At 33.9% G+C, this 16,706-nt stretch overlaps 1 protein-coding gene across 2 annotated transcripts; it reads left to right on the top strand.

Annotated features, from left to right (window-relative positions):
- The first annotated feature begins 10,217 nt into the window (after nucleotides 1-10,217).
- Nucleotides 10,218-16,706, top strand: LOC18434386 (acyl carrier protein 1, chloroplastic). 2 transcript variants are annotated; one of them, XM_011625113.3, is made up of 4 exons: nucleotides 10,218-10,371; nucleotides 15,660-15,746; nucleotides 15,901-16,023; nucleotides 16,395-16,706. In XM_011625113.3, exons 1-4 carry the CDS (start codon nucleotides 10,303-10,305, stop codon nucleotides 16,524-16,526), a joined length of 411 nt encoding a protein of 136 aa, XP_011623415.1. In that variant the 5' UTR covers nucleotides 10,218-10,302; the 3' UTR covers nucleotides 16,527-16,706. The 2 variants fall into 2 exon arrangements, with proteins under 2 accessions (XP_011623415.1, XP_020523048.1); XM_020667389.2 differs by lacking the exon at nucleotides 15,660-15,746.

Raw genomic sequence — 16,706 nt, 5'->3', positions numbered from 1 at the left:
ATGAAAAAATGACCAAAATACCCCCGAAATATTTTGGAGGTATTTAGGTCAATTTATTTTTCACATATAATTGTTTTTATTTATTTTTATTAGATGCGCATCAGTAAGATGTACATACTTACCAAATTTCAAGTCATTCCGATTTATAGAAAAAAATGAAAAATAAAACACTACCAGATAATCATGAACGCGCGATGAAATTTTGACAGTGATAAGGGTAGGCGAAATCACAATTCATTTTCGCCTATAGGCGTTGGAAAGACTTTTCCTATATATATGTGTGTATGTGTGTGTATATGTGTGTGTGTGAAAAAAGCTGGGATTAGCCCGCTAGCTCATTTGAACATATGAGCCCAACAGCCCATATTGAATCTAAGCCGATCTGACGATCATGGATGTTCGGTAGTGTTTAAATTTTATTTTATTTTATAAATCCAAATTAATTAAAATTTTAGGAGTGTGTCTATCAAAAATAGGTGAATCTTTGAAAAATATCAAAAAAAAATATTTTACATAAAATAAATTGACCAAATAACTACAGAAAAGTGTCGGGGTATTTTGATCATTTTATTTTTCATGAATAATTTTTTAATATTTTTATTAGATGCGACTTGATGAGAAGAACACACACCTAAAATTTCGAGTGATTTCGATTTGTAGAAAAATAAATAAAATTAAAACAATATCGGACATCTGTGATCTCCATATCGGTCCAGATTGAATCTAAGCCGTTGGGCTCTTATATTCATATGAGCTAGTGGGCTAATCCCAGCTTATATATATATATATATATATATATATATATATATATATGTGGAGTAATGACCCTATGAGACCCTCCCACACCCATTTGTGTAGGACCCCAAAGGATCACCATTAAATTTGGCACAGATCTCTAGAAAAGTCAACTCCCACACTCATGTGATAACTTTTTTAGAGATTTGTACCAATTTAATGGTGATTCTTAAGGGTCCTACAAGCATGGGTATAGGAGGGTCTCATATAATCATTACTCATATATATATGGAAAAGTCTTCTCAATGCCTATAGGTGAAAATAAACAGTGATTTCGCTTGCCCTCATCACCGTCCAAAGTTCATTGTACGGTCATGATTGTCAGGTAGTATTTTATTTTTCAATTTTTTTTCTACAAATCAGAATGACCTGAAATTTGGCCTGTGTGTACATCTTAGTGAGGCGCCCCTAATAAAAATACTAAAAACTTATTTCGAGAAACAAAATTGACAAAAATAGCCCCAAAAATTTTCAGGGGTATTTTATCAATTTTTCATGTAAAATATTTTTTTGATATTTTTAGTTGATTCGCCTATTTTTTATGAACGTATGCTCTAAATTTCAAATCATTCCGATTTATAGAAAGAAAATGAAAAATGAAACACTGCTAGACAATCATGACCGTGCGATGAACTTTTTGGACGGTGATGAAAGTAGGTGATGAGAGTAGGCCATATCATTGTTCGTTTTCGCCTATTGCCGCTTTGTAGTATAGGCTTACAAATAAATTTTAAGAAGTAGAAATAATAATATTTTGAAAAAAAATTAATCCGTTGATTTTGCCTTGGATATATAGTTTTAAAAAAATTGATTTTGCCTATTTACACTAATTGAATAATTCAATGATTTTTTTTCCTTGGACATATAGTTTACATGAGCGGGCCATATACCCACGTCCCCTCAATCTCTACAGGAAAATGCTTTCAAACTATTTATATTTGTAATAAGGAAGTTAGAATCACCTTTAGCCATTGTATTTCAAATCCGAAAGTTTGGGTTGTGTCACAAAGTTCGAAAGAAATCATCTTTAGGACTTCGAGTTTGGTCAATAGAATGCCTCCATCTACCCAATTTTAAATCTAATGGCCATGAGTAACTGTGATATCCTTGTACTAAAAATAATGGGTCGTATGTGAAAAAACTACCAATAGGTTGTCACCCACAATGCATAGCAGATTAGGGAGTGGATTAACCTATAAGTGTGTGTAAAATATACATAATAAAACCATTTATAAAGAAAAACATCATTGGTAGGTCATTTGTAGGGCTAGCAATGAGCCGATAGCCTGGCCCAAGTTGTCAGCCACAATGCATAGCAGTTTAGGGAGTGCACTAACCTATATTTGTGTATATGGAAAAGTATATAAAAAGGGAAAAGTTCATGTAGAGTTGAGGCTCGAAACAATCAAATGAGAGCTTACCTCAAAAATTTTACTAGATGAGGATGTTTTGATGCTCAAATATCCTCAAATTGATCGTCTTGATATCAAGATGCATGGACATTTTGAAAATAGTGTATTTTGTAATACATTTTTGGACCGTCAATTTTCAAGATATTTAAGTTTTCATAGATCTACACTATTTTTGAAGCTTTATACTTTATAAATAAAAATGAAAATATATTTTAAAACTATCACAAAGATTTCTAATATTGAAACCACATTTCTCGACACTATTTGAAGGTAGGCTCTAAATTTGATGGTTTAGAGCCTAGGCTCTATACAAACCGCACCCATATAATAAAACCATTTCATAAAAAGCACCCTTGGTAGGTCATTTATAGGGCTAGCAATGAGCCAGTTGGCCTGGCCGGAGTTGTCAACCACAATGCATAGCAGTTTAGGGATACGTATGTGTGTATATAAAAAAGTATATAATAAAACCATTTTTAAAAAACATCCCTGGTAGGTCATTTGTAGGGCTAGCGATGAGCGACTTGACCTGGCCCGAGTTGTCACACACAATGCTTAGCAACTTAGGGTTGGACTAACCTATCGGTGTGTGTATGAAAAAGTATATAATAAAGGGAAAACATCTTCATAGACTCCAGATTTCATTTCTTGATAGATCCAATGTTTTAAAACGTCTCTTGTAGCATAGATATTTATGTATTATATCTCCGAACCCCCTAAAACAACTTTACCCATTTTTACTCTATCTTTTTAGCCCAAATAAATAAATAAATTGAAAAATAACATCATTTATTAACACCTTATCTTCTTGTGTTTCTTTTTCTCTCTCTCCACGAATATCCCAAACCCCTCTCTCTCTCTAAAAATTTAGGATAGACACGGGAAGAGAGATAGAAAAAGAGTTGGGGATATATGGAGAGAAAGATAAGGGCTTGGGAGATTCACCAGGGTGAGAGAAAGAAACACGCATGAATAGATAGACGAGGTTTAGAAAATAATGTTTTTTTTTAAATTGTTTGGGTTAAAAAGATGAGGTAAAAACGGTTAAAGTTAGTCAAATGGGTTAGAAGATATAATACATAAACTATCTATGTTCTTAGATAGTTTTGGAAACATTAGCCTATGGAGAAATGAAACCTAAAAATAGAGTCTACATAGATATTTCCTCTATAATAAAACCATTTAAAAAAAGTATCCTTTGTAGGTCATTTATAAGGCTCGCATAGGGCTAACAATGAGCCGGTTGACCGGGCCCGATCGCCATGACCCTATAAAACTAGGGTCTAGGCCACAAAATTTGGTCACAAGGACTAGGTCACTACAGCCTGGGGATAGGATTGGGACGAGCTTGGGCCAGGTTCGCAACAAGGCCGCCCTGACCCTTTTTTCCATCTTGTTTTATTTTGTTCACTTTTATTGTATTTGGCCTGGCCTTGGACCAAGGCTTCTTCGGCTCTATCAAAGCCATACGGGGCTCGGAGCGACCCTGTAGAGAGTGGGACCGGGCTAGAAGCATGCTAGCCGGGCCCAGACTCGCCCTGTTGAAACCTGCGTCTTTGTAGGGGGAATAAGTGTAAGATCTTCTCTCACTAGAGTAAGCTGCATACCCCCACATAGTAATACGTCTAAAGAAAATCACAAAACAAGGACAAATTTTAATTCGAAGTATATTCCAACAATTTCTTTATTTTTGGAAAATGCAAATGATAACTTTATAGTTGGTTGCCTTTTAGTTGTTCTCCATTAAAACTTGAAAACGAAGTACAAATATCAATAAAACAAAGAAGAAATATCAATACCTAAGTTGAACTTCCTGTGATTTTTGAATTAGTTTACTACTAAATATTTAGTCGAGAGGGTGGATGACGATGTGGCCGTTTTGGAGACATTCATTTATTGAGATAAAGGGATGATGAGATTATACATACGAAAAGTCACAATTATTCTTGGCTATCAAATAACGACTCGAGGTGATTGTGACCTTTATATACCAACTAAACCGATATCATTGTATACAACTCGAGGTGATTGTGACTTTTTTATACCAATCCCCTTTTTCTTCTTCTTTTTTTTTATTGTTTAAAGACAAGGACCCGGTTTCTATGTGGCCAATCCCGCATATGTAGAAATGTGGGCCTATTAATAAATCTATTTTTGAGATGGATTTTCGAACTTAATTTTTAAGGACATGTAATCTCTAACATGGAGATCATAAATATGAAAAAATAAATAAATTTTAAAAGCTAGAAATAATAATTCTAGTAAGAAAATATTTGGACCACTAGTTTCGATTGCTTTTAGATGAAACACTTATATTCATCCATTTTTAAGATTGATGCTTTACACTTTTTGAGCCGCATATGTAGTCATGCGCCCCGCATAAAACAGTTTTCCAAAAAAAAAAAAAGTTTTGGTTTCTCGAAATTTTGACTGAAAGCCATGGTGGAGAGTGTGTGGTGTGTGTCCAGTATGAGAAGAAGGAAACATTTTCTCCTCTTGGTCTTTTAATTCAGTGAGAGGGAAAGAGTTTGGCTCGGTAGGGTAGGTATCTAAACCTGCTACAAAGTTGGAGGGAGCTGCTGAATATTAGGAGAAGGGGTTATCAGTCCACTTTTTCCTTACACGTCCACTTGTCTCCATTAGAAGGTTGATTTTTATTAATAAAAAAAATATATATACAATAAGATCATTTATCTTTGGTACAAATTGGTCAAAATTAAGCTTGACTTAACTCAAACTTCAAAAGAAATTTTTTCGAATTTTGTTACATACCTAAACTACCAAATATTACATCGGGTGGTTGTAAGTAATTGTGACCACCTTGTATCAAAGATCAATAGTCTCATTGGATACAATCCTATAAAAAATAGAAAATCCAAGGTTTAAAAGAACGGATCGGTGACTTAGATTGTCCCTCTGAAAACTTCAATTTGATTTAGAGGATTGGCAATTCTGATCGACAATCTATAAAAATTTAAAAAAAATAAATTAAGTGGGGCTTCTAACAGAACCGGCCGATTCTGTTAGAAAACCAATCATGAAGGGCTGAAATTGGTCGTCTGAGTGATTAATAAAAAAATAAAAAATGTGGAATAGATTTGAATCAATTCTCTAACACAACTAGCCGATTCTGCAAAAGAACAAGTACGGACCGAACGGAACTTGATGGTTCATAAGGGGAACCTACCGGTTCCTAATATATTTTATATCTGGATTGGCCTGACTGATTCTCAATTTGGATCGGCTTATTCTGATCTCATTCACTAATTTTTCAAATCTTGGGAAATCTATCAATATATATATATATATATATATATATATATATATATATATATATATATGGGAAAAGTTTTAATAAAGTTGCAACCTTAAAATGTAGAATCATAGATGCACCTCAAAAATGTATCGGAAATGTTTTTTTAATGTTACAAAAACCCTCTAATCGATCATCTCGACATCGAGATGTATGAATATGAAAAAATAGTGTTTTTGAGTCCCGAAAATAGTGCGTCTTACAACACATTATCTAGAGCGTCCATTTTCAAGATTTTCATATATTTATAGATCTACTTGATTTTAACCATTTTTGGATTTTAAAATTTTCTAATTAGGTATGAAAATAGATTTTATGATAATTCTAAGAAATTTTTACAACAAAATTACATGTTATGATAAAATTTTAAGGTACGCCTTAATTGGATTGTTTAAGGTTGCAACCTTATAGAAACCGCACCCTATATATATATATATATATATATATTTTATTTATTTATTTTTTTTTTTTTTTTGAACTATCTAACATTCTATTTCAGGAAAAAATTTATAGAAGTTGTGTAACCTTATATTGTAGAGATAAGACACGCCTTAAAAATCCATCAAAATCTCTAGAAAAATCCCTAATTGATCATCTCCTCGTTGAGATGTAAAGATATAGAAAGTAAAGGATTTCAAGTTTGAAAATAGTACACCTTATAATAATATTATTTGGATCGTTCATCTTTGAAATTTTCAAATTCTTGTAGAATTGTCCAATTTACACCATTTTTTATTTTTTAAATATTATAATTAGTGGTAAAAATAGATTTTCTATCCATCCAAAGGAGGTTTCACACCAAAATTGTACCTTTCGTTGAAGTTTGGGGGTGTGCTTATTTTGTTTAATGTTGATGCCTTACACAAACCTTACCCTTTATTTTACTTTGATATATTTGACAACCTATGTTAATATCTCATCTAGTGATGTTATCTCAAATTTGATCAGAAGAATGATAGCTACTTGAAACAATCAAAGTAAGGTGCACCTCCAAACTTTGTCATGAAATGTAATTTTAGTATCGAAAATTTTTAAGATAGTGTAAAAATTTATTTTTATCTCTAATTATAAAATTTTAAATTTAAAAAATTATTCAAATCAAGCTGATCTTTAAACGTATGAAAATCTTGAAAATAAACCGTACATATATGTTTCAAGATATGTTTTTTAGGACCTAAAATCTTTTTTTTTTCTCGAATTTATACATTTCATTCTCGAGATGATCAAATGATAGATGTCTTTTCAACATCAAAACTTTTTTCATTTGAGAGGTGCACCTTAGCTGTATATTTTAAGGTGTGAACCTTATATAAACATTTTCCATTAAACAATTCAGTTTTTGGTATAATTTGATTAATTTAATTGAGCTATTATCTCTACTTAAACGACAAGATGCATAGGACACGTGGAAAGCTTAAACAAAGGTTCTATGCATTGAATGGCATTGATTGTACTCATCCCTTTCACTAACCTTCCAACCTTTTTGTGAGTCATGTTGATCACATGTAACGCGGACACTTGCCAAACACACAACAAATGCTCCCTCGGCAGCAATAGTTTACTTTTACTCTTTCGTAGAGCTTACGCTCTAAACAATCAAATTAGAGCCTATAAGTATCGACAAGTTTGGTTTCAGCATTAGAAATTTTTATCATGATCTTAAAATATTTTTTTATATTTATTTATAAAATTTAAAGCTTCAAAAATAGTGTAGATCGATACATTTACGAAAACTTGAAAATTGATGGTCCAAAAAATTCGTTACAAAATACATTATTTCCAAAACTTTAAATCTATTTTTTTCTCATGTCCATGCTTCTTGATGTCGAGATGATCAATTTGAAGATATTTAAACATCAAAACAACTTCTTCTAGTGAAATTTTTGAGATAGGCTCAAATTTGATTGTTTAGAGCCTCGGCTCTATATAAACTTTTCCCTCTTTTGAGAGGAGTTTTTCAATTGGAAATTATCGGAACACCTAAGAATCTGACAGGTGATTATTTCAAAAGAAAAAAAAATAAAAAATTGAGTTTCTTAATATTTAGATCTCACCTTTTAAAAATTAGATGGTTTTAGAGGGTGAAATTAGAAGATCCTTTTTTTTTATTATGTTAATCTATGTTTTAAAGAGGTTATACTTCCAAAATTTGGGGGCCTAAAATTAATCCTAGGTGGGGTTTTAATCAAGGGAGTAAATGAACAATATACTCCTGGAGTAGTAGAATATCTTTTGAGATCCAAAGAGCGCATATATTATGCTCCCTCCAAAGAATAGATCGCTTCTACTCCCTCATTCAGATGATCTACTTTGCCAAATTTTTTGAAAAAGAGAACAAAAAGTAAATAAAAATGTAATGTATGTGAACTGCGTAGTCTGGTAAGTGGTAAGTCCTGATTGCTTGATTCCCTAACAGATTTGCTTGATTTTCTAAAAGAACTGAGCGAGGAACCAGATCGATCGTATGTTCCGACAAGAAACAATGTTTATCTGGATTGATTCCCGATCCAAACTGGCAATCCCCCAAGTGGGAAAACTTTTGTGGCAAACCTAGAGTGGTCACCTTAGAAAACCCCCTAGTACATGGTATTGCGTCGAAAGGGATATCTTTTATTTCGAAACTTCCATATCAGGTCTAATTCACTCTATGAAGTATGAACAATGAATAAAAGTTTTTCAAATCTTCCCAACTTTGGAATGGATGATCACGAGTCAATATATAAAGGGAATCCTATTCGGAACACCCTTTAACTCCATTTTTTTTAAAAAAAAGTTAGTATTTGGGATGGGTAAGATGATTTAGAAATATCTAACATAAAAAAGAAATTTGGTGAGCTCAATCTGTTGTAATCCACATCCATCAGATTTTACAAGCTTATACATAATGGTTTAAGATTCCACAAAAAATCAATCTCCATGTATACAATGTATACCAAATTCGTAGTAATTTGAATATTGATATAAGAAAAAGGTTTATTTAAATGCGAGGCTCTAAACAATCAAATTAAGGTGCACCTCAAAATTTTGATTAGAAGAGGTTGTTTCGATGCCCAAATATCCTCAACTTGATCATCTCGACCTCAAGATTCATGGACATGAGAAAAAATGAATTTCAAGTTTTGGAAATAGTGCGTCTTGTAATGCATTTTTGGACCTTCAATTTTAAAGATTTTCAAGTATTTATAGATCTGCTCAATCTACACTATTTTTGAAGTTTTAAATTTTATAATTTAATATAAAATAAAATTTCAGACCATCACAAAGATTTTCAATATTGAAACTACATCTTTCGATACAATTTAAATGTGCATTTTACTTTGATTGTTTAAAGCCTTGGCATTATACAAACCACACGGATGATATAAATGATTTAAACATACTTGTTGCAATTTGCAACGTATACTCACTCCTTAAAGTCATGCATTCTGCTCCTATGGAAACATAACATACACCTATTCTTTCAGGGAGCTTATTGGAAGATTTTCCGATATAAAATTTTAGGAAATTTTAAAAATTACTATAATAATACTTCAAAACAAAAGGCTTTTAAAAATTGTAACATTTAGATCTTACTCTCAAAAAACTAGACAATCTTCATTCAATCTCAAAAAGAGTGTGGTTCGCATAAGATTGCAACTTTAAACAATCAAATTAAAGCTCACCTCCAAAATTTATCATAAATGTAATTTTGTTACAAAAACCTTTTTAGGATGGCTTGAGAATATATTTTGATCTCTAATTATAAAATTTTAAATTCAAAAAATAGTTCAAATCAAGAAGATCTATAAACATATAAAAATCTTGAAAATAGATGATCCATATAATGTATTGTAAGACACACTATTTTTAGGACTTGAAATCTTTTTTTCTTTTCAAATTCATATATCTAGATGTTGAAATGATGAGTTAGAGGGCTTTCCAACATCAAAACAACTTTTTATGCTGAATTTTTATGGTACATTTTAATTCTATAAGGCTCCAACCTTATATAAACTTTTTCTATCTCAAAATATTATTTTTAGGGTGTGGTTTGTGGTGCCCTAAACAATCAAAGTAGAGCTCACTTTCAAATAGTATCGAAAATTGTGGTTGCAACACTAAAAATCTTTGTGATAGCCTTAAAATATATTTTCATTAGTAATTATAAAATTTAAAGCTTAAAAAATAGTGTAGATAGAGAAAATCTATAAAAACTTGAAAATATTGAAAATTGACGGTTCAAAAATGCATCACAAGATGCACTATCTTTAAAACTTGGAATCCATTTTTTTTTATGTCCATACATCTTGAGGTCGAGACGATCAATTTGAGAATATTTGGGTATCAAAACAATTTCCTCTACTGAAATTTTTGAGATACATCTTAATTTGATTGTTTAGAGCCTCGCACTTATATAAACGTTTTCCTTATTGCATTGTCAAAAGAAATTTTTTTTCCTTACTATTTTTAGAAACAAGTCTATGTAAGTACTCGAGGGAATAAATAGACAGTGAAAACTGGCAGGATCATTTAACCTTTTGGCCATAAAAAACCAAAAGTATAAATTTTACATCGAAGGTTTATGCATGTCAGCCACTCGGACTAGAGTCCCTGACAAAGTTAGGCTGGTGCGCCTATTAATTTTTGACGATTTCGAATTCGATTTTGTTATAAATACCGACTTTTCGGGTTCACACTCTTTATCCCCTTTCTCTCACACTACATTATAAGCAACCGAATCCCCTCTGCTTCTTTCTCTCTCATCTCAAGTCTCTCGGCTTCCCTTAATTCTTTTAAGCTTCAATGGCGTCTCTTACCGCAAGTTCCCTCAAGTTGAGCTCCTCGCTTTTGCCATCAAGCCTCAATAATAAGGTGAGATTTTACTTCTTTTTTTTTTCCATTTTACTATTTAGATGGCACATTCCTATATTTTCCACTTATTATATATATATATATATATATATATATATATATATATATATATATATATATATATATATATATATATATATATATATATATATATATATTCCCTTTTTTTCTACGATTTCTGGTCTGGTAGTGAAAGAAGAGCTCTGATTAGGGTTGATGAAGTGATATTTCTTTGGTTAATGGTTCAAACTCATGTTTTGTATTGCTTGTTTTTCGGGATTTTCAGTTAATTCCTTGGTTTTTGGTGAGTTTTTGCTTTAATAGACTGTTAGAAAATTGAAGCATGAAGAGATCTGAGAGATTAATCATCTTTTCCTGAGGTCTCTCTTGGTTTTAAGTGAAAGTTCTATTTCATTGCTTTTTAGTCATCAGGGTGATGATTCTTGGTGATTCCTTTCTTTGATTTACTGTTTGATCCTTGTAAGTGGCTTGAACATCTGATTTTGGCAGCGCCAATTGTGTAATTATGAGTGTCATATGTGTATATGTTTCTCTATAGAGTAGATCTTTATAGATCTATGATTTGGTTGTGGATAGGTTATCTTTATCTATGATGCCTGGTTTTCCACATGTTATAATGGAGATTCTGATGCAGATAGTTATTCTCTTGAAATTCCAATGCTTTCTTTCTATTGATCATTATTTTCCATTTTGACTTACTTTTAACCTTAATATCGTATTTTTTTGCATTTCTTTTGCTATTCCTTGTTATTTTTTTGTTCTTTATTTTGCTTTGTTTTATGCATTCATCTACTGAACATCTGAGATTGTCTTCTACTCAGTTGTGCACACCGTTTCCTACTTTGGCATAAATTTTTTTTTCTTTAGGCAGACTTTACTGGCAATTGGAACTTGTCAATATGCCTCTCTTTCTCTCTCTCTTTCTCTCTCTCTCTCTTTCACCCTCTCTCTCTCACACAAATACATGTTTGTGAGCACTTTATTACTGTTGTTTTTTTCTATGTTATGTATGGAATATGGATGACTACAGGTTTATAGATAATTTGCTGTATCAAATTTCTGTTTTCTTTTGAATAATCTGAAGATAGAAAGAAAATTACTGGAAACTTTAGCTATTTACAGATGTCTTGAGGTGCTGTGATTTCAATTTCCAAGTTTAAGTGCCATATTAAAATTTAAAATAGTTCAAACAACCTAAAATGTTAAAGAGTTAAATTCCTTGCCGTGCTTAAGAGGGAGGTAGTGTTCCTTTCAAACCTCCCAATGGAATTTTTTTTTTTTTTTTTGGGTGCTTGTGCCTGTTTATTTATCGCTTGCATGTGGTTTTGTTTGAGGGGTGGGAGGTGGGGTTGGGATTTGGTGAAGGTAACTTTTGCTAACTTTGTCGTAGCCATAAGAAAAGGGAAAATTGCATGATGAACACCAAAAAAAGGAAACAGACTTGTATTTTAAAAAAGAAGAGAATATGTTAGGCATTTGGATGTTAAAAATGGTACTGTTTGCTTGAATTGGAGGCCTCTATTGTGAGCATTTTTGCTCTTGTTGTGGCTTGTGTGAACCATGTTCCATTCATGTGACTTGTGATGAATTTAGCCTCCATTGTTCGAAAATCCTTGTTTCATTTGCCTGAATTCTACTCAAAGCCTTACACGTACTAGAGGCTTTTATGCTGTAGTTTGGGTTTTTATTTGCAAATAAGAAGGTTGCCAAGTATATTGATGCATCTCTATGTAGTGTGCTTATGAGTTACTTATCATAACATAGACAGCAAGAGATTTTTCAAGTGAAACTATGAATTGATACTAAACCAGTCTCTTAATTGATCTGTTATCATTATTAGAATGTAAGATGCCTCTTGTTGCATTGCAATGGAGGCTTTTCTTATCTCAAAACGTTAATATTGACATCTCATGGACGGCCAAGATTTAGAGTATTACTATCTAATTCCTCCTTTGTTTTTAAAATAACAAGTTAGAAACTGTATTTCTGTATATTTGGGCCTTAGGCCCCCATGGAAGACTATTTCAGAATACTGCAAAGAACTCTATTAAATTGATTAATCAAGAATATACAAGACTCTGTATAATATACGGCCAGTAACAGTTAAAGATAAATGCAGATAAATACCAATGGTTATGGATAGACACGACCTAATCTTATCAAGAGATATGTATCTATACAAATGGATATCCGTATTGATGTGTATCAGTATGATCAAGAGATATACTGATATGTATCCATAATGATGTATTAATCAATACTAACACGAGATGTCCATATCCTAACACTCCCCCTCAAACTCAAGATGTTTCGACACAAAGTAGCTGGAGTTTGAACAATACTAAGTTGCCAAAATCGAGCAGTAATTTTCAGATTATTTGAACAACAAGCACAGAAAAACGGTAGACCTGTTCAAACTAAGTTGCCAAAAATGAATAGTGATTTTCAGATTGCTTGAACAACAACAAGCATAGAAAAGTGGCAGACCTCAGGTACATATGGCCTCAGGAACATCCACAATTGAGTAACGAAAACCTCGATCAACAACAGACAAACAAGATGGAGTAACAGAATACTTGATCATCTCACAGGATGGAGCAACGGAAAACTTCATTATCCAATAGGATTGAGTCACGAAAAACTCAATCATTAAAACTTAGGCATCCGGAATAGACAGGATCGAGTAAACTCGATCATCACACAAGATGAAGTAACAAAATACTCCATCATCCAATAGGATTGAGTAACGAAAAACTCAATCATTAAACATGATAGAGTAACAGAAAACTTGATCATCAACCAGGATCAAGAAATTCGATCATCAAACATGAGGCACTTGGAAGAGCCAACAGAAATCAGCAGTTCGCAGAGAACTCAAGCAACAACAGGCCAGCAGGCCTTTAGAACATCCGGGATCGAGTAATTCCCAAGAAAAACAGTAGTAGAATACATAACGAACCCTTGACTCTTGAGAATAGTCGAAATCCAAAATTCTCAATAACTATCCAAAAATTCTAGCGAGAGAATAATTTGATTTTTTTTGTGGTCGATTCTTCGATATAAGGGAAACCCATATCTAAAGATGCACGAAAGCTTCTTTGATGGAAATTACCTTCACTGGAAAAATAGAGCTAATAAACCAGAACTTTGCTCTGTTGACCGGTCTATACAAAATCTAACTGCTTATGTATAGACCAGGATGGCTGATTTCGTCTCTGTTGAATCATCGCTACAATTTCTAGCGCTTCAAGGCACCTTTTTTTTGCATGTAACCGTCACACGTTTTTATCACATGTAACCGTCTATTATGCTGCCCCTTGTCACCCCCTCGCTACTTTGCTCTCATCTCTACCCTCTCCACCGCTAAAGAATCCCTCTCTAGTTTCAAAGTCAAGGGAACATATTGCAATTTGAACGGAAGCAAGGTGGGAAGCAAAAGGCTTTTCTTTTGCACGGCACAATTTTATAAAGAGAGAGACGTGGGACGTCAAGTGGAGAAGCAAATGTAAGTCACGCAATATCAAGGTGACGTCAAGGAAAGGTGAATTCACACAACGACAAAGATGGAGCTTTCTCGAGCAATGGAAGAAAGGTGACATCTTGCAACAGCAAATCAGCGGCTCGAGTATGGCTTGAGCAGCAGCTACTCTCTCTAGTAGAACGCAGATCAGAGGTTCGCAATAGATCCCAGAGACAACAACAGGCAAAGTGAACGGTAGAGAGAGAAAACGGTACGGAATTTTTAGCACGAATAGGCAAAGAAACTATGGAGACCTCAGATCTGAGTTGAGGAGTCTATGACACTCTAATACCATGTTAGAAACAGTATTTCTGTATATTTGGGCCTTAGGCCCCCATGGAAAACTATTTCAGAATACTGCAGAGAACTCTATTAAATTGATTAATCAAGAATATACAAGATTCCCTATAAATATACAGTCAGCAACAGTTAAAGATAAATACAGATAAATACCAATGGTTATGGATAGACATGACCTAATCTTATCAAGAGATATGCATCTATACAAATCGATATCCGTACCGATATGTATCAGTATGATCAAAAGATATACTGATATCTATCCATAATGATGTATTAATCAATACTAATACGCGATATCCATATCCTAACAACAAGGACTTGATGTTGTGTCAGCTTCAATGCATCTATTGATGAATGATAAAAGTGTGGCTGGATGAAGCATCTATTGATGAATAATAAAAGTGTGGCTGGATGAAGGTGATGTGGATCTTGTAATAAGATTGCTCTGTCTGAGAGGGGAGTAGATAAGAGGGCCAGTATCAATAACAAGAATTTGATTATTAATGGGTGTTCAGAATTCAAGGATAGGGTGTATCAAACAATTTAAAGATTCCACTGATAAATGTATTGAGAAGGTCACTTACAGTGAGTTGTGGAAACTTGAAAGAATGAGAGAGTTGTACACATAGATGTATGAGGTGAAAGAAAGCACCGGGGAAGCTCAGAGAGACAGAGAGGGAGAAGAGGTGAAAGAAAGCACAGGGAAATTTTGATTTAGGACTCAGGCCTAAAGGGGCCCCAACCTGAATGCTTGGGGTTGCCATACCAGTCGAAAGCAGTGGGGAAGAGGTGAAAGAAAGCGTAGGGAAATTTTGACTTAGGACTCAGGCCCCAAGGGCCCCCAACCTGAATGTTTCGGGTTGCCATACCAGTCGAAACCCCAGTGAGAACTTTTTACCATGGAGTTTTTTATGCATAAGAGACTAAAGACGTTTGAAACCTCACTTAGAACTGCCAACTAAATGTCTGGGAGCTTTGATGCTGAATTATCACTCTGGATTAGTTTACGGAAATATGCAAAACTATAATGCCTTTGTTATTGTCATGTCCTTGAATATGAATTAGTAAATAGGATGTAATTATTTGTAATTAGGAAAGGCTTTTTGGTTTTCATAGATAGAGAGATATGTTGTTAACGTTTTTAATTTTCATAAACTATTACTAGAATCTCATGATTGTGCTACCCAGCTTGGGCATATGGTGGTGGTTGCTGGTTTAATATAGAGAGTGAAGTGATTGATTGGAATTTGTTGAGTGGTTTATGGAGAGTCTAGAAACAAGCTAATTGGCTGTCAAAAATGAGTACAAGGCCTCATACATCCAAAGCATGCCTTATATAATTAGCGCCAAGCTCTCTCTCTCTCTCTCTCTCTTTCTCTCTCTCTCTCTCTCTCTCTCTCTCTCTCTCTCTCTCTGTATTGCTTGTAATGAAATATTTTTGCAGGCAAGTGGTTCAAAGTTTGTCGCCATCAACAGTGGTCGTGCTGGATTTCCAGTGCTCCGAACCTCCCGGTTTTGCATCCAGTGTGCGGTATAGAGACCCATGTCTTTCTCACTAATACTTGGAATGAGTCCCTCAGGATGTTATTATCATTATTGTTATCATTATTATTATCGTTAGTTGTTTTCATTTGTAACAAAAAGAATGCTAACTGATTTATTTGGTGACTGGATTGGATGAGCAGGCAAAGCCCGAGACTGTGAATAAGGTTTGTGAGATTGTAAAGAGCCAACTAGCGTTGGGTCCTGACACTCTGGTTACTCCTGAGTCAAAGTTCTCGGCACTTGGTGCTGACTCTCTTGACACGGTAAAATGTTATATTCTCTCTCTTATATAGCTTCTCTATAAAACACCCCTCTCTCTCTCTACATGCATTTTTTTTTTATGTTAAGGGTGTGATGTTATGTTGAGTCATTCACATAACTCCTGGCTAAGACACCCTGCTAACCTGCAAGACGCCCTACTAACCTGCACACACACTGTTTCTGTTCCCCCCCCCCCCCCCAATACACTCTCTCAAATGGAGATTTCCCCTCTTTGCCTTTCAAAACACACATGCTGTCTTTCACACAAAAACAGAGCACCTCTCACTCTCTCTCTGTTCACTCTTTTGTACGAGGCACTCGCACACAAGACGAAGAAAGATGGTATTGATGATCACATGGTTTGTTGATACAGGTGGAGATTGTGATGGGATTGGAGGAGGAGTTTGGTATCACTGTTGAGGAAGACAGTTCTCATAACATAACCACTGTCCAAGAAGCGGCGGATTTGATAGATAAGCTTGTTGAGAAGAAAGGTGTGGCTTGAGAGAGAGAGAGAGAGAGGGAGAAAGAGGGAGAGAGAGATTATTAGAATGCGTTGCATCGCTCCAAACGGTGTGGGCTCTGAAGTTTTCCTTAAGATTCGACTGTTCCATTGAATGTTGCATTAAACTTCTTGTTTTGGTTAGGTATTTATCTTAAATATGATGCCCAATGTTTAAGCTAA

The sequence above is a fragment of the Amborella trichopoda genome, chromosome 6 (genome assembly GCF_054954075.1).
Source record: "Amborella trichopoda isolate Santa Cruz 75 chromosome 6, AtrichopodaSantaCruz75HAP2 v2.0, whole genome shotgun sequence".
NCBI lineage: Eukaryota > Viridiplantae > Streptophyta > Magnoliopsida > Amborellales > Amborellaceae > Amborella > Amborella trichopoda.
Note: the sequence above shows the minus strand (reverse complement) of the source record. Positions and strands in the feature narration are given on the sequence as shown.